The sequence below is a fragment of the Cetorhinus maximus genome, chromosome 5 (genome assembly GCF_964194155.1).
Source record: "Cetorhinus maximus chromosome 5, sCetMax3.hap1.1, whole genome shotgun sequence".
Lineage (NCBI taxonomy): Eukaryota > Metazoa > Chordata > Chondrichthyes > Lamniformes > Cetorhinidae > Cetorhinus > Cetorhinus maximus.
The window spans coordinates 140,959,046-140,981,311 of NC_135883.1; the positions used below are offsets into that span (position 1 = coordinate 140,959,046).

At 44.3% G+C, this 22,266-nt stretch overlaps 1 protein-coding gene across 1 annotated transcript in view; it reads left to right on the forward strand.

Moving 5' to 3' along the window:
- The window catches only part of ccdc162 (coiled-coil domain containing 162), a 271,702-nt gene that overhangs the window by 199,013 nt on the left and 50,423 nt on the right, over positions 1 to 22,266 (forward strand). Inside the window, exons 38-42 of the mRNA XM_078542866.1 lie at positions 3,111 to 3,220; positions 4,350 to 4,499; positions 7,925 to 7,978; positions 13,265 to 13,432; positions 20,578 to 20,730. Coding sequence (XP_078398992.1) covers positions 3,111 to 3,220; positions 4,350 to 4,499; positions 7,925 to 7,978; positions 13,265 to 13,432; positions 20,578 to 20,730 — 635 coding nt within the window. The remainder of the gene's footprint in view (positions 1 to 3,110; positions 3,221 to 4,349; positions 4,500 to 7,924; positions 7,979 to 13,264; positions 13,433 to 20,577; positions 20,731 to 22,266) is intronic.

Genomic DNA, 22,266 nt, shown 5'->3' on the forward strand with positions numbered 1-22,266 from the left:
AGGCAGCAGAAATGACAACGGCAAAATCAGCCCTGTCGATCCTGCAAAGTCCTCCTTACTAACATATGGGGGCTTGTGCCAAAATTGGGAGAGCTGTCTCACAGACTAGTCAAGCAACAGCCTGACATAGTTATATCCACGGAATCAGACCTTACGGGTAATGTCCCAGACACCACCATCACCATCCCTGGGTATGTCCTGTCCCACCGGCAGGACAGGCCCAGCAGAGGTGGCAGCACAGTGGTATACAGTTGGGAAGGAGTTTTCCTGGGAGTCCACATTGACTCTGGACCTCATGAAGTCTCATGACATCAGGTCAAACATGAGCAAGAAAACCTCCTGCTGATTACCACCTACCATTCCCCTCAGCTGATGAATCAGTACTCCACCATGTTGAACACAACTTGGAGGAAGCACTGAGGGTGGCAAGGGTGCAGAATGTACTTTGGTTGGGTGACTTCAAAGTCCATCACCAAGAGTGGCTCAGTAGCACTACTACTGACCGAGCTGGCTGAGTCCTGCTGCTAAACTGCGTCTGCGGCAGGTGGTGAGGGAACCAACAAGAGGGAAAAACATACTTGACCTCATCCTCACCAACCTGCCTGCCACAGATGCATCTGTCCATGAGAGTATCAGTAGGAATGACCACCGCACAGTCGTTGTGGTGTCCCGCCTTCACATTGAGGATACCCTCCATCGTGTTGAGTGGCACTACCACTGTGCTAAATGGGAAAGATTTTGAACAGATCTAGCAACTCAAGACTGGGTATCCATGAGGTGCTGTGGACCAATGGCAGCAGCAGAATTGTACTCGAACACAATCTGTAACCTCATGGCCTGGCATACCCCCACTCTACCATTACTGCCAAACCAGGGGATCAACCCTGGTTCAATGAAGAGTGCAGGAGGGCATGCCAGGAGCAGCACCAGGCATACCTATAAATGAGATGTCGGCCTAGTGAAGCTACAACACAGGACTACTTGCACGCCAAACAGCCTAAGCAGCAAGTGATCGACAGAGCTAAGCGATTCCACCACCAACGGATCAGATCTAAGCACTGCAGTCCTGCCACATCTAGTCCTAAATGGTGGTGGACAATTAAACAACCAATTATAGCAGGAGGCTCCACAAATATCTCCATCCTCAATGATGGGGGAAACCAGCACAAGAAATGGCAGAAGGAATTGGATACTGCAAAGGTTATGGCCCTGACCATAATCCAGCAATAGTGCGAAAACTTGTGCTCCAGAACTTGCTGCGCCCCTGGTCAAGCTGCTCCAGTACAGCTACAACACTGGCATTTACCCAGCAATGTGGAAAATTGCCCAGGTATATCCTGTACTCAAAAATCAGGACAAACCCAACCTGGCCAATTGCCACCTCAACAGTCTACTCTCCATCATCAGTAAAGTAATGGAAGGGGTCATCAACAGTGTTATCAAGTGGCACTTGCTTAGTAATAACCGGCTCACTGACGCACAGTTTGGGTTCTGCCAGGATCACTCAGCTCCTGACCTCATTAAAGCTTTGGTCTAAACACGGGCAAAAGAGCTGACCATCAGAGGCGAGGTCAGAGTGACTGCCCTTGATATCAAGGCAGCATTTGACTGAGTGTGGCATCAAGGAGCCCTAGCAAAACTGGAGTCAATGGGAATCAGGGGGAAACCTCTCCGCTGGTTGGAGTCAAACCTAGCACAAAGGAAGATGGTTGTGGTTGTTGGAGGTCAATCATCTCAGTTCCAGGACTTCACTGCAGGAGTTCCTCAGGGTAGTGTCCTTGGCCCAACCATCTTCAGCTGCTTCAACAACGGCCTTCATTCCATCATAAGGTCAAAAGTGGGGATGTTCGCTGATGATTGCACAATGTTCAGCACCGTTTGTGACTCCTCAGATACTGAAGCAGTCCACGTCCAAATGCAGCAAGACCTGGACAATATCCAGGCTTGGGCTGACAAGTGGCAAGTAATATTCGTGCCACACAAGGCAATGACCATCTCCCAGTGTTGTACAAATTGAAGTTTTTCAGGTGGCAAATGTTAAGATGGGTACTGATTAATGAACAAAAATAAGAGATAATCTAACCATCGCCCCTCCATATTCAGTGGCATTACCGTCACTGCATCCCTCACTATCAACATCCTGGGGTTTACCATTGACCAGAAACTGAACAGGACTAGCCATATAAATACTGTGGTTACAAGAACAGGTCAGGACTAGGAATCCTGTGGTAAGTAATTCACCTCCTGACTCCCCAAAGCCTGTCCGCCATCTATAAGGCACAAGTGTGGAGTGTGATGGGATGCTCCCCACGTGCCTGGATGAGTGCAGCTCCCACAACACTCAAGAAGCTTGACACCATCCAGGACAAAGCAACGTGCTTGATTGGCACAACATCCACAAACATTCACTCCCTCCACCATGCACAGTTGCAGCAGTGTGTACCATCTACAAGATGTACTGCAGGAATTCACCAAGGCTCCTTTGACAACACCTTCCAAACTCACGACCACTAGCACCTAGAAGGACAAGGGCAGCAGAAAGATGGGAACACCACCACCTAGAAGTTCCCCACCAAGCCACTCACCATCCTGACTTGGGAATATATCGCCGTTCCTTCACTGTCGCTGAGTCAAAACCCTGGAACTCCCTCCCTAACAGCACTGTGAGTGTACCTACACCACATGGACTGTGGCAGTTCAAGAAGGCAGCTCACCACCACCTTCTCAAAGGCAATTAGGGATGGGCAATAAATGCTGGATGCTGGCCCAGCCAGCGAAGCCCACAAACCTTGAATGAATAAAAAAAAACTTGAATGGCTTTTTCTGATAATGAATCCCACAACTCTGTTGCCAGTTCTGCTTGACTTTCTACCACACAAGGAACTTGTGCCCCCAGTACCTGGACCCTTTGCCACAGGAAACCAGATGGTTATTATTCATTTTCACTGATTTAAAAATAGAGAAGACCTTTATTTATTGTATGACTCTGTGTTGGAACTGAAGGAAAATAGCATTAGAAAAGCTCATTTGCAGCAACAAAAATATTTTAAACACCGTGATGAAAAAGGGGAAACAACGTTACTTACACTTGTAATTCCCCTTTTCTCTAGACGTTTGGAAACATTCAGTTATGACAGAAAACATCTTGATAGTGAGGCCTCAAATTGTTGAAAACTTTGTTCAAAAATTGAAGGAACATTCACAAGAGACCGACAAAGAGGTAGGGAACCAGTTCAACTTGCTAGCAGTTAAAAAGTACTTAAAATAAACGTGTGAATTTGTTACAGAATGTTTGACATTTGATAATTGATTCAAATGTCAATAGTAGGACTCAGTTAAAAAGGCTGTTTCTTGAATAATGGAGCTATTGTGTCAAAATGGAAATGCTTGATCTTTTAAATTTATGCCTTTTATTTAGTTCTGTTCGTTAGAGACAATCATTTTGTAATTCTGTAAATACCGTCTATGCCCCATTGCCATTTCACATTTTAAATTTGTGGAGTATTCCAAAGGAAAATAAATTTGCATCAGTTTTCTTTTCATTGGGTTTTTAATCCCACTTCAATGGACTTTGGGAGAGTTCTCGTCCATAAAGTGTAGACACTGGGCTGGGGTGGGGGGGGGGGAGGGGGGGGGGGTAATTTTAACCTAGGGAGGGAAACTCATGGGATCAGATGAGTGTCAGCATTATACCCACCCTATGGACTTCAGTGAAGAGTAAAACCAAGCAGTACATAAAACCAGCATTGCACCCGATTCCCATTAATTTCCCAACGGGCGGCTTAGAATAAAGTTTCCACCGCTGTCTGCAGTTACATAAAACTAGAAGAGGCATTGATGAAAGAAACAAGAGATACCAAACGCAGTGTAAGATACAATGAGATACCAGCATGTCCCAACCTTCAGTGTTGCTCTGGTGGGCAGGAGGGTACTTTATATTTTGGAAGGTAACCTCTGTCAACCCATTTTTAAAAATCCTCTCCTGCTGCCTCACAGCCAGTCTGCTCTGCTCCCCTGTGGTAGCTGGCTGAGGTTGGCAGCAGCAATATTCCATCTAGCCATGCCCATCGCAAACAGAAATCCCACTGGGAGTTTAGCAAAGGTATTTAAATTAGGCAGAACATAGGAAATTTGTTAGGGATTAGTGACGGCTGAAGGAAAGCAGATTAACATTAGTAGAATTGTGACCTTATTTCCTATCTGGGGATTAGGTTGGGGGCGGGGGCAATGGGGTGAGCATGGTGGTAATCAGAAGTGAAAAATCTTGTACCAGAAAGGAAGATTTGCAATGATACATATATATAAAGCATGGCTCTGATGTGTATATAATGATTGAGTAATTTTGACAGATTATCTTCAGCAAAGATCGTTTAAAAGACTGCCTTATGACTCTAGCCTGTGATGTAATGGAAAGGGAGCGCAGTAACTTTGAGACTTATTCCATGTGTTACGAAAACATACTCTGTAGGGAGCACCAGCTGCTTTACCAGAAGGAACAGGTATGGAACAGCGTGAAAAGTGGCCATTTAACAAAATAAGGTTTATATTTAGCTGCCACCAGTGCTTTCTTTAAAAAAAAATCTGACATTATGTCTATTGTTATTTTTTATTTATTCTTTCATGGGATGAGGGCATTGCTGGCTGGGCCAGCATTTATTGCCCATTCCTAATTGCCCTTGAGGAGGTGGTGGAGAACCACCTTCTTGAACCGCTGCAGTTCCCTGTGATGTAGTTACACCCATAGTGCTGTTAGGGAGAGAGTTCCAGGATTTTGACCCGGCGACAGTGAAGGAACAGTGATATATTTCCAAGTCAGGATGGTGTGTGGCTTAGAGGGGAACTTACGGGTGGTGGTGTTCCCACCTACCTCCTGCCCTTGTCCTTCTAGGTGGTAGAAGTCGTGGGTTTGGAAGGCACGTTCGAGGAGGCATGGTGAATTCCTGCAGTGGATCTTGTAGATGGTACACACTGCTGCTACTGTGTGTTGGTGGCGGAGGGAGTGGTTGAGTGTAGAAGGTGGTGGATGGGGTGCCAGTCAAGCGGGCTGCTTTGTCCTGGATGGTGTCGAGCTTCTTCAATGTAAGAATGTCAGATTGATCTCTCTTCCCTTCTGAAAGGATATTTTAATAGTAGCAAACAGAAATCATGTAATAGATTCATCAGATGGGTGTATGTCAGGTGCATAGAACCATAGAACACTACAGCACAGAAAACAGGCTATTCGGCCCTTCTAGTCTGTGCCGAAATATTATTCCGCTAGTCCCATTGACCTGCACCTAGTCCATAACCCTCCAGACCTCTCCCATCCATGTATCTATCTAATTTATTCTTAAAACTTAAGAGTGAGCCCGCATTTACCACGTCAGATGGTAGCTCGTTCCACACTCCCACCACTCTCTGAGTGAAGAAGTTCCCCCTAATGTTCCCCCTAAACCATTCACCTTTCACCCTAAAGCCATATCCTCTCGTGTTTATTTCTCCTAATCTAAGTGGAAAGAGCCTACTCGCATTTACTCTGTCTATACCCCTCACAATTTTGTAAACTTCTATCAAATCTCCCCTCATTCTTCTACGCTCCAAGGAATAAAGTCCTAACCTGTTTAATCTTTCCCTGTAACTCAACTCCTTAAGACCCGGCAACATCCTAGTAAATCTTCTCTGCACTCTCTCAATCTTACTGATATCCTTCCTGTAGTTAGGCGACCAGAACTGCACATAATACTCCAAAGTTGGCCTCACCAATGTCTTATAAAACCTCACCATAACATCCCAACTCCTATACTCAATACTTTGATTTATGAAGGCCAGTATGCCAAAAGCTTTCTTTACAACCTTGTCTAGCTGTGACGCCACTTTCAGGGAATTATGTATCTGAACTCCCAGATCCCTTTGTTCCTCCGCACTCCTCAGTGCCCTACCATTTACTGTGTATGTCCTACCTTGGTTTGACCTTCCAAAATGCAACACCTCACACTTTTCCGCATTAAATTCCATCTGCCATTTTCTGGCCCATTTTTCCAGTTGGTCCAGATCTCTCTGCAAGCTTTGAATGCCTTCCTCACTGTCCACAACGCCTCCAATCTTAGTGTCATCAGCAAACTTGCTGATCCAATTCACCACATTATCATCCAAATCATTTATATAGACAACAAACAACAATGGTCCCAGTACAGATCCCTGAGGCACACCACTAGTCACAGACCTCCAGTCTGAGAAGCAATCATCCACTATGCATATATGCACTATGCATGTGCATATGTTTCTCTGTTTATGTGTGTGGAGTACTGTGTGTGTGTTTGTGTAAGCTTAATAGCTTTGGACAGACACTGACTCAGTGACATGATGGCATTAACATACTGATATTTTCTCTGGCGATAGTGTTGTGTCTGTTTTCTCTGGTGCTGTGGGGGAACAGGTGATTTTTCACTGTCTTGATACACTGCGAGGTGTATTCATTATCATCTCCGACCTTTTTTTTATTCGTTCATGGGACGTAGGCATCACCAGCTGGGCCAGCATTTACTGAGAACTGAATGACTTGCTAGGGTATATAAGAGTCAACTACATTATTGTGGGTCTGAAGTCACATGTAGACCAGGACAGCAGATTAGTGAACCAGATTGGTTTTTACAACAATCGACAATGGTTTCATGGTCATCATTAGACTTTTAATTCCAGATTTTTATTGAATTCAAATTTCACCATCTGTCCTGGTGGGATTTGAACCCAGGTACCCAGAAAATTACCCTGGGTATCTGGAGTACTAGTCCAGTGATAATACCTCAAAGCCCACCGCCTCCCCTAAAACCATAGATGTTTACAGCACAGAAGAATGCTTGTCGTGTCTGTATTCTTTTGCTATATTCAATATGCTGCATGACTGGTCAATATAAAACAGCACTGTTAAATCTGCACTAGCTGTAAAAACACAATCAGATCATAAAGCTAAATGCAGCATTCTGATGTGACCCGATTTTAAATAGCATGTGCAATGATGTGGAGGTGGTGAAGTTCCTGTTTTGAACTTGTTTCAGGGCCTTTTGTAATCCAAGATTGAATGGAAACAACTTAGATTTAAAATTTTTCATCTTGTATTTGCAAGACTCCAACATGCAATCCAATGTTTGACTGCATGTCTCAACCAGGTTTGTCTCTGGTCCCTAGTTGTGAAGGACAAGCACATTGAAGGACTTCAGAGTTGTGCCTTGTTTATGGACTTACCACAGGGACTGCAGCGGTCCAAGAAGGCAGCTCACCACCACCAAGGGCAACTAGGGATGGGCAATAAATGCTGGCCCAGCCAGCGAAGCCCACATCCTGTGAATGAATAAATAAAAAAATCCTGGCTGCAGCAGTCTGATTCAATCCAGTTGTCCAACTGATGCACCTTGTGATATTGACTGTTAAGGGAATGTCCCTAAATTGCACACTCAAACTGATAGGAACCAAAAATGACCACTTCATAGATATGTTTGCCACATCTGCAGCCAAGACAAAATCATCTTCCTTTGTTGACTTACAGTGGTTGCTGCCTCTGTCTAACTACTTTCTGGTCTGCTGTTCAATGTTTGACTGCATGTCTCAACCATGTTTGTCTTTAGTCCCTTGCTGTGAAGGACAAGCAGGTTGAAGGACTTAAGAGTTGTGGCGTGTTTATGGACTTAGCAGAATCTACTGAACACAGATCCAGGGCATAGAAAATCGTCCTGGAGAGTGGCAGTTCACACACATTCTGCAAACTAGTCTTCAGTCCTTAGTCAAATATATTACCATGTGAATATGGGAGAGAAAGGGTTTTTTTTACAAAATGGAGGAAGAATTTCTGGTTTAAAAAAAAGCTAATTACATAGTATTGCATAGAATTCATAATATAGTGCCGAGGAAATTAATATTCTGAGCATTATTTCGTTATGACCTTTTTCAGGAAATGAAGGGAATGCAGAGATTCCGAACGCCATCTACAACACCTGACTGCCAGGTGAACAAACCTCTTTTTACAACTGTACAAAAGTAAAATACTGCGGATGCTGGGGATCTGAAATAAAACAAAAAGTGCTGGAAGTACTCAACAGGTCAGGCAGCGTCTATGGAGAGAAACAGAGTTAATATTTCAGGCCAAGATGGTCTTTACAATTGTTCATTCAGCATGGCGTATGAATTAACCCTTTATACTACTCGCCAACACCTATTTCCAGAGGTGATGAGAAATTGCAGGAGCTGTTGCTGCCACTACTTTTTTCTAGCCACAGGCAGATTAAACTTAGGCCTGTAATGAGGGCCTAAATATTTCCGGTCCCCCCCATTGTGGGAATAGGCGCTGGCAGGACTGAAATTTTGACGGACCAGCAAAAGGTCCGTTGACTTCAGTCGGGAATTTTGCAGGACTGGAAAATCCCACCTGTGGCTTTGAGGCAAATCTGCAAACAGGATCAAAAGTACACACATGAAATATGTTCTGCAATAAAAATGAAGTGGGCTGTACACCACTGAGATCTCCAGTATGTTGTAGTTCTGCTGGTTTCTGCACTAGACATTAAAACGGATGTCAAACCAGAGGAATGAAATAAAATACAAGTTGGGTGAATTGTGGAAGTCAGCATAAGTTATTTGGAGAAAGCTGCAGAATAGCTGCTAGGAAAACTTTGAAACAGCTGAGCAATTTGTTAAGAGTTCAGCACTGTTTTCTAGCAAGCAGACCACTTTACTTGGTCTTTATATTGGCATAAAGCAGATGAATTCTATAGAAAGTTACAAAGTCATTTAATAAGGGGAGCATCATGGTCTAATGTAAATAAAATAACTGGGTTTCTGCATTGTTCGTTTAAACACACACGATGGGTGGAATTTAATGTAAGCGATGCCAGCAATGTAATGGCCTGCGGGCTGGAGAGCCAACGAGAGCCCCGTGTTGCCTACTTTTGAAAAAGCCTGCCACATTAAATGCCAGTCAGGCTCTTAACTGGGTAGTAATGGGCCTTCCCCAGGATCCAAGACCCTGTGGGTGGCAATGTCACGGCCTGAGAGTTGTCAACCAGTCAGAGGCCAGTGGCTGTGCATTTCTCAGCAGCGCCCCCGCCACTGGGGAGACAGTAGCTGCTTCTGGTAATGCACACAGCCAGGCATCCAGGATTGCCGAGGGCCCCAGGCCACTGGTCAGCGATGGTGGGAGGGGGTCACGGGGTGGGGATGGTGCGATGAGTGGTGGGAGCAGAATTGGCAGCAAGGGCAGGGGGTTAGCTCTGAACAGACCCCCTTTTCTGCCAGGTCCCTCAATTAGGCACTGAGTGCCTGACAATGAGGAATTCCACCCTCCCCCCCCACCCCCACACTCCCTGGAAGCCCGCAATCGGCCAGGCCAGCAAATTTGCCTCGGGGAGGGCGTTAAATCTGGCTGGTGGGTGGGCTGGGGGTGAGATATTCGCATGTGGAATTCTTAAACAGTCAGTCATTCAGTTCTCACTTGAAGAACAGGATATCAACAGAGAAAGATCTGTGGAGACCTTAGACAACTGTTTGCTCATGATTCAATCTCTTGAACCAAATCAGGTGGGAGATTGTATAACTATGAGAAACAGAGTTCCATGCCACTTGTAGGATCCCGAGGACAATTTTGATGGCATAGAGTACAAAAGCAAGGAAGTTATGCCGATCCTGTATAAAACACTGGTTCAACCTCAACTAGAGTATTGTGCCATTGATGTTGGGCTGCACGATTCATTCCACGTGATATCAAGAAACGGCTGAAGGCACTGGATACTGCAAAGGCTATGGGCCCTGACAATATTCCAACAATAGCACTGAAGACTTGTGCACCAGAACTTGCTGCGCCCCTAGCCAAGCTGTTCCAGTACAGTTACAACACTGGCATTTACCTGGCTATGTGGAAAATTGCCAAGGTATGTCCCATACACAAAAAGCAAAACAAATCCAACCAGGCCAATTACCGCCCCATTACCGCCCTATCAGTCTACTCTTGATCATCAATAAAGTAGTGGAAGGGGTCATCAACAGTGCTATCAAGTGGCACTTGCTTAACAATAACCTGCTCACTGAAGCCCAGTTTGGGTCCCGCCAGGGCCTCTCAACTCCTGACCTCATTACAGCCTTGGTTCAAACATGGACAAAAGAGCTGAACTCCTGAGGTGAGGTGAGAGTGACTGCCTTTGACATCAAGGCAGCATTTGACTGAGTGTGACATCAAGGAGCCCTAGCAAAACTGGAGTCAATGGGAATCGGGGGAAAAACTCTTCGCTGGTTGGAGTCATACCTAGCACAAAGGAAGATATTTATGGTTGTTGGAGGTCAGTCATCTCAGCTCCAGGACATCACTGCAGAAGTTCCTCAGGGTAGTGTCCTCAGCCCAACCATCTTCAGCTGCTTCATCAATGACCTTCCTTCATCATAAGGTCAGACGTGGGGATGTTCGCTGATGATTGCACAATGCTCAGTACCATTCGCAACTCTTCAGATACTGAAGCAGTCCAAGGGGAGGCAATGGTGTAGTGGTAATAATCCAGTTACCCAGGATAATGCTCTGGAGACCTGTGTTCGAATCCTGCCACAGCAGATAGTGGAATTTGAATTTAATAAAAATCTGGAGTTAAAAGTCTAATGATGCCCATGAAACCATTGTCAATTGTTGTAAAAACCCATCTGGTTCACTAATGTCCTTTAGGGAAGAAATCTGCTGTCCTTCCCTGGTCTGGCCTACATGTGACTCCAGACCCATGGCAATGTGGTTGGCTCTTAAATGCCCTCTAAACAAGGGCAGTTAGGGATGGGCAATAAATGCTGGCCTAGCCAGTGATGTCTACATCCAATGAATGAATATTAAAAAAAATGTCCAAATGCAGCAAGACCTGGACAATACCCAGGCTTGGGCTGACTAGTGGCAAGTAACATACACGCCACACAAGTGTCAGGCAATGGCCACCTCCAACAAGAGAAAATCCAACCATCGCCCTTGATGTTCAATGGTATTACCATCACTGAATCCCCCACTATCAACATCCTGGGAGTTACCATTGGTCAGAAACTGAACTGGACTAGCCATATAAATACTGTGGCTACAAAAGCAGGTCAGAGGCTAGGAATCGTGTGACGAGTAACTCACCCCCTGACTCCCCAAAGCCTGTCCACCATTGACAAGGCACAAGTCAGGAGTGTGATGGAATACTCCCCACTTGCCTGGATGAGTGCAGCTCCCACAACACTCAAGAAGCTTGACACCATCCAGGACAAAGCAGCTGGCTTGATTGGCACCCCTTCCACAAACATTCACTCCCCCCACCACCGAAGCACAGTAGCAGCAGTGTTTACCATCTATAAGATGCACAGCAGGAATTCACCAAGGCTCCTTCATCAGCACCTTCCAAACCTATGACAACTACCATCTAGCAGGACAAGGGCAGCAGATAGATGGGAACACCACCACCTGGAAGTTCCCCTTCCAAGTCACTCACCATCCTGACTTGGAAACATATCACTGTTCTTTCACTGTCACTGGGTCAAAATCCTGGAACTCCCTTCCTAACAGCACTGTGGGTGTACCTACACTACATGGACTGCAGTGGTTCAAGAAGGCAGCTCACCACCACCTTCTCAAGGACAACTAGGGATGGGTAATTAATGCTGGCCCAGCCAGCGAATTTAATAAATTTAAAAAAGGCAATTTGGGGGAGGGGAAATCCCATGAAAATCTATCTATCCATTATTGGAAAGATTGAGCTCGCTCTCTTACTTTCTTCCAGCACATTTGTTTGATGCTAACGGAAAAAACATGGTAAAGTACCCATGAACCAAAACCTGTACTGTTATGTATACTATGATTGGTTAGTTCATTAATTGTTCAGATGTTAGAGAGTATATAGAATGCCCATCATGTTTACTCTTCATTGACTTCACTCACCTTTAGTGGTGGTTCATTCATCCATTGTACTCTTGCTCTTTAGAATGTCCCCCTAGAATCATACTTCTACATCATACTTTCAGCAATCTACTAAAGAATTTATTTACCGTTATTCATTTCTTCCTGCCCATTCACTCCATTCTACCTACTCCTTTTCAATGTCCATTTGGTTCCTCTCTGTAGTACCCTCTGGAACATCTTTCTTTGTGAATTATTCAAAAGGAAGTGTTGTCATGATCATAAACCCAGAGTATTACTTCATGATAAAAGAAAGCAAAGAAATATTTGTATTAAATAGCACCTTTCATGACTTCAGGACTTTTCAGCTAATGAAGTACCATTAAAGTGTGGACACTATTGTAACGTGGGATAGGCCAGGAAAGGAAGACATGAGGACATTAGTGAAATAAGTGCCTTTAAGACAGACTTCATTTGGTGCCTTTTTATTTTCCCAGGAATTCTCAAAGGACTTCATGGCCAATTAAGTGTGGTCACTCTTATATTATTATTGGAAGCAAAAGCAGAAGCGAATTTGCACACAGCAAGGACCAACAGACTGCAGTGTCTTAAATCACCAGATAATCTGTTTTGGTGCCATTGATTGAGAGAAAAATGTTGGCCTGGAGAACACCTCTGCTATTCTATAATTAGTGTGGCTTTTAGTCCACTTGAATGGGCTTCATCTGAAAGGCACTTCAGGCCCTCAGTCTGGGCTGTAACCTCAGCTTAAATTGTCTGCTGAAGTTCAGAATGATGCCAGGGCAATAAGCGTGTAATTATGAGGGCAGGTTGCACGCAGGAGCCTTGTATTCCCCGAGTATAGAAGATTAAGGGGTGATCTTACTGAAAGATGATTATAGGAGTTGATAGGGTAGGTAGAAAGAAACTATTTTCTCTAGCTGGGGAGTCTAAATAGGGAAATATAACCTTAAATTAGAGCTGGGTCAATCAGGGGTCATGTCACTTCCTGTCTTGTTAGACAAGGCTGTTAAATGTCACAGACTCAAGGCAGGTCGATGGAGTTACAGATCATCCATGATCTAATTGAATGATGGTCCCTAGGTTTTGCAGTGGGGCTTGAATCCAATCTTCTCACTCAAATTACTACCACTGAGCCAAGGTGACACATGGTATTACTCACTGTCATCGGAGTGAGGAATATTTTCCCAACAAGGAATACAGCTACAAGAACTGCCCTTGTACAAAATACATCTAGATGTCATGATGGGAGAGTTGGGAGAGGGAAGAACTTTAATGAGTTGAATGATCTTTTTTCATCCCTGATACTTTTGTCTTTGATGGATGTAAATATGCAGAATGTATAACGTTACCAAATTTCTGTTTCTTTTCTCTCAGTTAGCTGACCTCAGTCATGAGATAATTATAGAAATCACAGCTCTCCGAGCAAAGCTGACCAACATGGAAGAAGAGAGTTTGAGGCTGAAAGAAGAGATCAGGAAAGAAGTGAGACAGGAATATGATGCTTTGGTCAGACATTTGTTTGCGTCCTGTTTTGCATTCAAGGTGTGTATGTAGATATGCAGCAGTATTAAAATATTCATCTATCTGCATCTTCTTATCTCAAAAGATAAGACATCCAAAAAGATATTGGCCAGAATTTTACACTGATCGGGCAGGCGCACACCCAACCTGAACGCACGTGAAATTGCGCAAAACGATATTGAAGTCGGCAGGCGTGGCTCCGACTCCCGCGCGCGCTCGCCGACAATTAAAGGGCCAATTAAGGCCATTAAAAACCCTATTGTCCATGATTTTACGTTGCCCGTGCGATTTTGCATTCGTCGCAAGGGCAGGCGGGCAGCCGTTGTTAACGAAACCTCATCCAAGGGCGGGATGAAATGCCCAGGGTGATTTATAATAAAAAAACATATCTGGGGACTGATGTTTTTGGAGTTCTTCTGTCAGGTGCTTGAATGTGTTGCATAGACACAGTTTGGTGTATTTTTTCCATGTCATTTAATCTGTACAGGTCTGCAGCTCCCTCTGAGGCAACTCCGCAGCAGCTGTCTGCCTTCAGGGAGCTCACTAGAAGCGCCCGCCTGCACCCTCACTTTTGTTGGTGCCTGCCCGCTTCCCAACCCCCTCGGCAGCGCTGAGGCTTTCTACTCAGGCCCCCTCCCACAACTCTTCTTTCGGTACATCAATGACTGTTTCGGTCAGATGGTGCCGCTTCATGCTCTTGTCTGGACCTGGAAAAATGTATCCATTTTGCTACCAATTTCCACCCCTCTCTCACCTTCACATGGTCCATCTCTGACACTTCCCTTCCATTCCTTGAGCTCTCTGTCTCCATTTCTGGTGATAGACTGTCCACTAATATTGATTACAAGCCCACCGACTCCCACAGCTACCTCAGCTACAGCTCTTCACAACCTGTTTCCTGTAAGGAGTCCATCCCATTCTCTCATATACAGGAAGAAATAAATGGGGCTTGTAAGAAAGGTACTGCAGTAATCATGGGTGACTTTAATCTTCATGTAGATTAGATGAATCAGATTGGCAAAGGTAGCTGAGAAAATGAGTTCATAGAGTGTTTTCGGGACAATAGGCAAGGAAATCAAAGGTTATCGGGGATAGATGGGAATGTGGAATTAGTAATACAAACAGATCAGCCATGATCTTATTGAATGGCGGAGCAGGCTCGATGGGCCCAATGGCCTACCTCTGCCCCTATTTCATATGTTCGTATATATGTAATTTCTTAGAGCAGTATGTTCTAGAGCCAACCAGGGGATAGGCTATTCTGGGCTTGGTAAAGTGCAATGAGACGGGTTTAATTAATAACCACTTAGTATAGGAGCCTCTAGGCGACAGCAATCATAATATGATAGAATTTCATGCTCAGTTTGAAGAGGTGAAGTGTGGGTCAAAGACTACTGTTTTAAACCTAAATAAAGGATATGAAGGGAGAGTTGACTAAAGTGAACTAGAAAACTAGAAGGACAGTAGAGATTCAGTGCCAGACTTTCAAGAAGATATTTAATAACCCTGAGCGATTTATCCTCGTGAGAAAGAAAGGCTCTTTGAGAAGGATGCATCATCTGTGGCTAAATAAGGAAGTTAAAGATAGTATCAAATAGAAAGAAACACTGAACAAGCTGTGAAGGATAGTGGTAAATCAGAAGATTGGACTGAATTTAAGAACCAGCAAAGAAAGACTAAAAAAAAGAGGAAGAAATTAGAGTATGAGAGAAAGCTAGCTAAAAATATAAAAACAGATAGTAAGAGTTTCTATATTAAGAGTATTTAAAAAGGGAAAGAGTAACTAAAGCTGGTGTTGGACCTTTAGAGAGTGGGTCTGGAGGAGAATTAATAATGGAAAACAAGGAAATGGCAGGAGCATTGAATAGATATTTTGTCTTCACTGTAGTAGATTTAGAAAACTTCCCAAAGATACTTGAAAATCAAGAGGTGAAAGGGAGGGAGGAACTTAAAACAATCACCATCATCAGAGAACAGGTACTGGAAAAACTATTAGACCTAAAGGCTGACAAGTCCCCAGGGCATGATGGCCTGCATCCTAGGGTCTTAAAAGAAGTGGCAGCAGAGATAGTAGATGCATTGGTTATAATCTTCCAAAATTCCTTAGATTCTGATAGGTCCCAGCGGATTGGAAAATAGCAAATGAGGATAAAGAGGAACCTGTAGATGTGGTGTAAATGGATTTCCAAAAGGCATTTAATAAAGTGCCGCATCAAAGGTTGCTGCACAAAATAAGAGCTCATGGTGTAGGGGGTAATATATTAGCACAGAAAGAGGATTGGTTAGTAAACAGGAAGCAGACAGTAGGGATAAATGGGTCATTTTCAGGTTGGCAAGCTGTAATTAGAGGAGTGCCACAGGTATCAGTGCTAGGGTCTCAACGATTTACAATCTATATCAATGACTTGGATGATGAGACTGTATGTGTGGTAGCTAAATTTGCTGATGACACCAAGATAGATAGGAAAGTAAGTTGACAAGAGGAGACAAGAGTCTACAAAATATACATAGATTAAATGAGTGGGCAAAGGTCTGGCAGATGGAGTATAATGTGGGAAAATGTAAACTTGTCCACTTTTGCAGGAACAATAGGAAAACAGTAGACTATTTCAATGGGGGGAGATTGCAGAACTCTGTGGGACAGAGGGATCTGGGTGTCCTGGGACATCAATCATAAAAAGTTAGTATGCAGATACAGCAGGTGATTAGGAAGCCAAATGGAATGTTGGCATTTATTGCATGAGGAATGGAATATAAAAGTAGATAAGTTTTACTGTGCTGTTCAGGGCCTTGGTGAGACCACATCTGGAGTACTGTGTACAGTGTTGGTCTCCTTATTTGAAAAAGATATAATTGTGTTAGAATCAATTCGGAGAAGGTTCACACGACTCATTCCTGGGATGAGGGGCTTAACTTATGAAGAAAGGTTGAACAGGGTTGGCCTATACCCACTGGAGTTTAGAAGAATAAGAGGTGATCTTTTTGAAACATATAAGATCCTGTGGATGCTGGGAGGATATTTCCTCTTGTGTGGGAGACTAGAACTAGGGGACACAGTTTAAGAATAAGACGACTCCTTTTTTAGATGAAAAGAGGGGATTTTTTTCTCTCAGAGGGTCGTTATGTGGAATTCTCTTCCCCAGAAACCAGTGGAGGCTGTGTCATTGAATTTATTCAAGGCTGATTTAGATAGGTTTTTGATAGACAAGGGAGTCAAGGGTTTTGTTGCGGGGGGGGGGTGGTGGGTGGGGGGCAGACAGGAAGGTGAAGTTGATACCTCAACCAGATCAGCCATGATCCTATTGAATGACAGATCAGGCATGAAAGCCCTACTCCTGCTCCCAAGCCCTATGTTCCTATTAGTCAGAACAAGAGCAAAATAGATGCTGATTCCTGCTTACCCAGCTGGGAGGGGAACTCCTGGATACATCACCATTTCGAACCCACTTGAAAAGGTAATTTGAAATTTCCTCTTCACAGCTCCGGGGGATGGGATATGGAGCAGGAATGCATATTAGATTTTATACAAAAACAGAATTACCTGGAAAAACTCAGCAGGTCTGGCAGCATCGGCGGAGAAGAAATCAGTTAACGTTTCGAGCCTTCATGGCCCTTCGGCAGAACTGAAGCATAGTTAGAAGAAGGGAGAAATATAAATTGGTTTAAGTTGGGTGGTGGGGGGGGAGAGAGAGACATTGAGGGTGTGGTGATTGTGGAGATGAGCAGATAATCAAAAGATGTCACAGACAAAAGGGTCAAAGAGGTGTTGAAGGTGGTGGTATTTGTCTGAGAAAAGTGCTAATTAAGAATGGAAGACAGGATATTCAAAGTACAGCTCTAGTGGGGGTGGGGTGGAAAGACTAAAGGTTTTAGTTTTAGATTTAAAAATAATGGAAATAGGTGGGGAAAGAAGAATCTATATAAATTATTGAAAAAAAGGCAGGGGGGGGGTGGGCGGGAGAAGAAACGGGGTGGGGATGGGGGGAGGGGGAGTTTAAGATCAAAAGTTGTTGAATTCAATATTCAGCCCGGAAGGCTGAAAGTGCCTAGTCGGAAGATGAGGTGCTGTTCCTCCAGTTTGCGTTGGGCTTCACTGGAACAATGCAGCAAGCCAAGGACAGACATGTGGGCAAGAGAACAGGGTGGAGTGTTAAAATGGCAAGCGACAGGGAGGTTTGGGTCTTTCTTGCGGACAGACCGCAGGTGTTCCGCAAAACGGTCGCCCAGTTTGCGTTTGGTCTCTCCAATGTAGAGGAGACCGCATTGGGAGCAACGAATGCAGTAGACTAAGTTAGGGGAAATGCAAGTGAAATGCTGCTTCACTTGAAAGGAGTGTTTGGGCCCTTGGACGGTGAGGAGAGAGGAAGTGAAGGGGCAGGTGTTGCATCTTCTGCGTGGGCATGGGGAGGTGCCATAAGTGGGGGTTGAGGAGTAGGGGGTGATGGAGGAGTGGACCAGGGTGTCCCGGAGGGAACGATCCCTACGGAATGCCGTCAGGAGGGGTGAAGGGAAGATGTGTTTGGTGGTGGCATCATGCTGGAGTTGGCGGAAATGGCGGAGGATGATCCTTTGAATGCGGAGGCTGGTGGGGTGATAAGTGAGGACAAGGGGGACCCTATCATGTTTCTGGGAAGGAGGAGAAGGCGTGAGGGAGGATGCGCGGGATATGGGCCGGACACGGTTGAGGGCCCTGTCAACGACCGTGGATGGAAAACCTCGGTTAAGGAAGAAGGAGGACATGTCAGAGGAGCTGTTTTTGAAGGTAGCGTCATCAGAACAAATGCGACGGAGGCGAAGGAACTGAGAGAATGGGATGGAGTCTTTACAGGAAGCGGGGTGTGAGGAGCTGTAGTCGAGGTAGCTGTGGGAGTCGGTAGGCTTGTAATGGATATTGGTGGACAGTCTATCATCAGAAATTGAGACAGAGAGGTCAAGGAAGGGAAGAGAAGTGTCAGAGATGGACCATGTGAAGATGATGGAGGGGTGGAGATTGGAAGCAAAATTAATAAATTTTTCCAGGTCCCGACGAGAGCATGAAGCAGCACCGAAGTAATCATCGATGTACCGGAGAAAGAGTTGTGGGAGGGGGCCGGAGTAGGACTGGAACAAGGAATGTTCCACATACCCCATAAAGAGACAGGCATAGCTGGGGCCCATGCGGGTACCCATAGCCACACCTTTTATTTGGAGGAAGTGAGAGGAGTTAAAGGAGAAATTGTTCAGTGTGAAAACAAGTTCAGCCAGACGGAGGAGAGTAGTGGTGGATGGGGATTGTTGGGGCCTCTGTTCAAGGAAGAAGCTAAGGGCCCTCAGACCATCCTGGTGGGGGATGGAGGTGTAGAGGGATTGGACATCCATGGTGAAGAGGAAGCGGTTGGGGCCAGGGAACTGGAAATTGTTGATGTGACGTAAGGTGTCAGAGGAATCACGGATGTAGGTGGGAAGGGACTGGACAAGGGGAGAGAGAAGGGAGTCAAGATAACGAGAAATGAGTTCCGTGGGGCAGGAACAGGCTGACACGATCGGTCTGCCAGGACAGTTCTGTTTGTGGATTTTGGGTAGGAGGTAGAAGCGGGCCGTCCGAGGTTGGGTGACTATCAAGTTGGAAGCTGTGGGAGGAAGATCTCCAGAGGAGATGAGGTCAGTGACAGTCCTGGAAACAATGGCTTGATGTTCTGTGGTGGGGTCATGGTCCAGGGAGAGGTAGGAGGAAACGTCTGCGAGTTGACGCTCAGCCTCCGCGAGGTAGAGGTCAATGCGCCAGACAACAACAGTACCACCCTTGTCAGCGGGTTTGATGACAATGTTGGGGTTGGACCTGAGAGAACGGAGTGCAGTGAGTTCAGAGAGAGACAGATTAGAATGGGTGAGAGGAGCAGAGAAATTGAGACGGCTAATGTCACGCCGACAGTTCTCAATGAAAAGATCAAGAGAAGGTAAGAATCCAGAGGGAGGGGTCCAAGTGGAGGGAGAATATTGGAGGTGGGTAAAAGGATCCGTTGAACGGGGAGAGGACTCCTGCCCAAAGAAGTGAGCACGGAGACGAAGACGGCGGAAGAAGAGTTCAGCATCATGCCGAGCCCGAAATTCATTGAGATGAGGGCGTAAGGGTATGAAACTAAGTCCTTTGCTGAGCACTGTCCGCAAGAAAGACCCAAACCTCCCTGTCGCTTGCCATTTTAACACTCCACCCTGTTCTCTTGCCCACATGTCTGTCCTTGGCTTGCTGCATTGTTCCAGTGAAGCCCAACGCAAACTGGAGGAACAGCACCTCATCTTCCGACTAGGCACTTTCAGCCTTCCGGGCTGAATATTGAATTCAACAACTTTAGATCTTAAACTCCCCCTCCCCCCATCCCCACCCCGTTTCTTCTCCCCCCCCCCCCCCCCACCCCCGCCTTTTTTTCAATAATTTATATAGATTCTTCTTTCCCTACCTATTTCCATTATTTTTAAATCTAAAACTAAAACCTTTAGTCTTTCCACCCCACCCCCACTAGAGCTGTACTTTGAATATCCTGTCTTCCATTCTTAATTAGCACTTTTCTCAGACAAATACCACCACCTTCAACACCTCTTTGACCCTTTTGTCTGTGACATCTTTTGATTATCTGCTCATCTCCACAATCACCACACCCTCAATGTCTCTCTCTCCCCCCCCACCACCCAACTTAAACCAATTTATATTTCTCCCTTCTTCTAACTATGCTTCAGTTCTGCCGAAGGGCCATGAAGGCTCGAAACGTTAACTGATTTCTTCTCCGCCGATGCTGCCAGACCTGCTGAGTTTTTCCAGGTAATTCTGTTTTTGTTTTGGATTTCCAGCATCCGCAGTAGCTTTTAGCTTTTTGTTTTTATATTAGATTTTATATTTTGGATCCTGAACCATATTTTAACCAGCCCAGTTTTTAAGCTGTTTAATATAATATTATCTGTTGGATATCACAAATCCTGCCATGTCATATTAGTAACAAATGCTACACGAATTGCTAAATGAAGTGGTACAAATCCGCTTATTTTGAAAAGATGATGTATTTGTTGCCAGTAAATCAATTGTCTGTTAATACCAATGGGAGAGTCCATCTACAGCGACTGGTGTGATGTTACATGGCTAAATGTTTTCACTGTTGCTGTAATTGCCACTCTCGGCACATTCATGACAACAGGGAAAGCTGGATGAATACCACATCAACATGAACAAAACGGTCAGTGAACTGATCAGTGAAGTGAGAAGAAAAGGTGTGGAAAACATGATTATCCTCAAGAGGAAGATCGGCTCCACAAAGAAAGATGACACTTTAAAAGAGAACCTGGCACGGGTAAGCAAGTCTGTTAACTCTCGACTTTTATCAGAGGAAAAGCTCTTTGAAGTGTTTCTCGGTCCAGAGGTTACTCCAACCCTTGATCTTGGGTCAGCTTCAATTGGTTGAAAACTTGTGAAACTACCGACTGGTTTCATTCCATCTCTGTTGTTTTGAATCTGAGTTCCTGTCATAAGGTCACGAGAATCTAAGAGAACAAATAGAAATAAATGCAAAAATATTCAAACCAAGGAAATGTTCAAGCAGTAAAGAGCTCCAAAGTTTAAGTGTAAGTATCTTTATCTATGAACTAGCCTTGTACCAATGCACTAAAACCCACAGTAACTGAACAGCCGTAACTTCATTATTGCCTAAGTAATCACATTGTAGATTTTGATTTCGGAGGGCAGAATATCCTTTTGTTAAATTAGTGAAGAACTGTTTCCAAAGTATGTAAAAAATTTACCAAGTTTAATGTTTTTCAAAAAAAAACTTCTAAAGAGATCCTCCAGCTTTTGAAAAGTCACTTGATTTATAGAATTGCCATTTTCACTAATCTGATTTAGCACATTGCTTTTACATAATAATTTTGTGGTCAATGATTATAATAGACAGAACTCCAGGTCCATTAAGGATTTAATAAATTAATAATTTAAAGATTAAGATTTATAAACTTTTGACATTTTGTTTTTCAGCTAAAAAATTACGACAAAATCAGACCAGTTGACAAAAACTTGAAAGTTTGACAAGACATTTTAGGGATTGGCATTTTTAACACTTGCACACATTTCCTTTGGAGCTTTTTTGTGCACGAACCTTAACCTTTCTGCAATCTACATTTCCAGCGCAACTCTTTGATCTCACATTCTGCTACTTGGCAGTGTTATTTTTAAATGCATACTTTAGTTTTGTAGAGGTTATGCCATATTAGCTAAACTGCACTTAGATTGCCAACAGCAAAAACTTAATTGGATCATCTCTGCAGCAATGAAGGTCGCTCTTAATCCAAGAAAGTTAAATTATGCTTCCCATTGCATTCCTGTGCACTTGTAAAGTTAATAAAGGAAAACAGTACCCATGGGAGGTGGATGCTTCATCAGTCTGATTGTTTATTTTATTTTATTTTCTATTTTCCTATTGAGGGAGAAAATTAATATAAACCTCACAATTGCTGAGCCTTGTGAGAGCAAACTCCCAACTGAGTGAGATATTCAGGGGTCCATTTCATTCTCCTATGATTAAGTCACAAAGCCTTCTTGCCCCTACGATCCCAAAAGCCATCTATAATTAAAAGTTACTGGGTGGAATTTTCCGGTCCTGCCAGCAGCGAGAATCATGGTGGGCGGGGCACTAAATTTGGCATGCTGGAAAAAGTCAGTTTCCCGCCTTCAGAATATTAGTTTGGAATTTTGTCCTCCCGATTTTGATGGCAGGTCAAAGGTGGCTCGAGTTTCCCGCTGAACTGTCAGGAACCACCTTTGCATTCATTTGTATCCCATGAATGCTCATTAAAAGGCCAACTCATCAGAATTACATGCCCCCTCCAAATTAAGT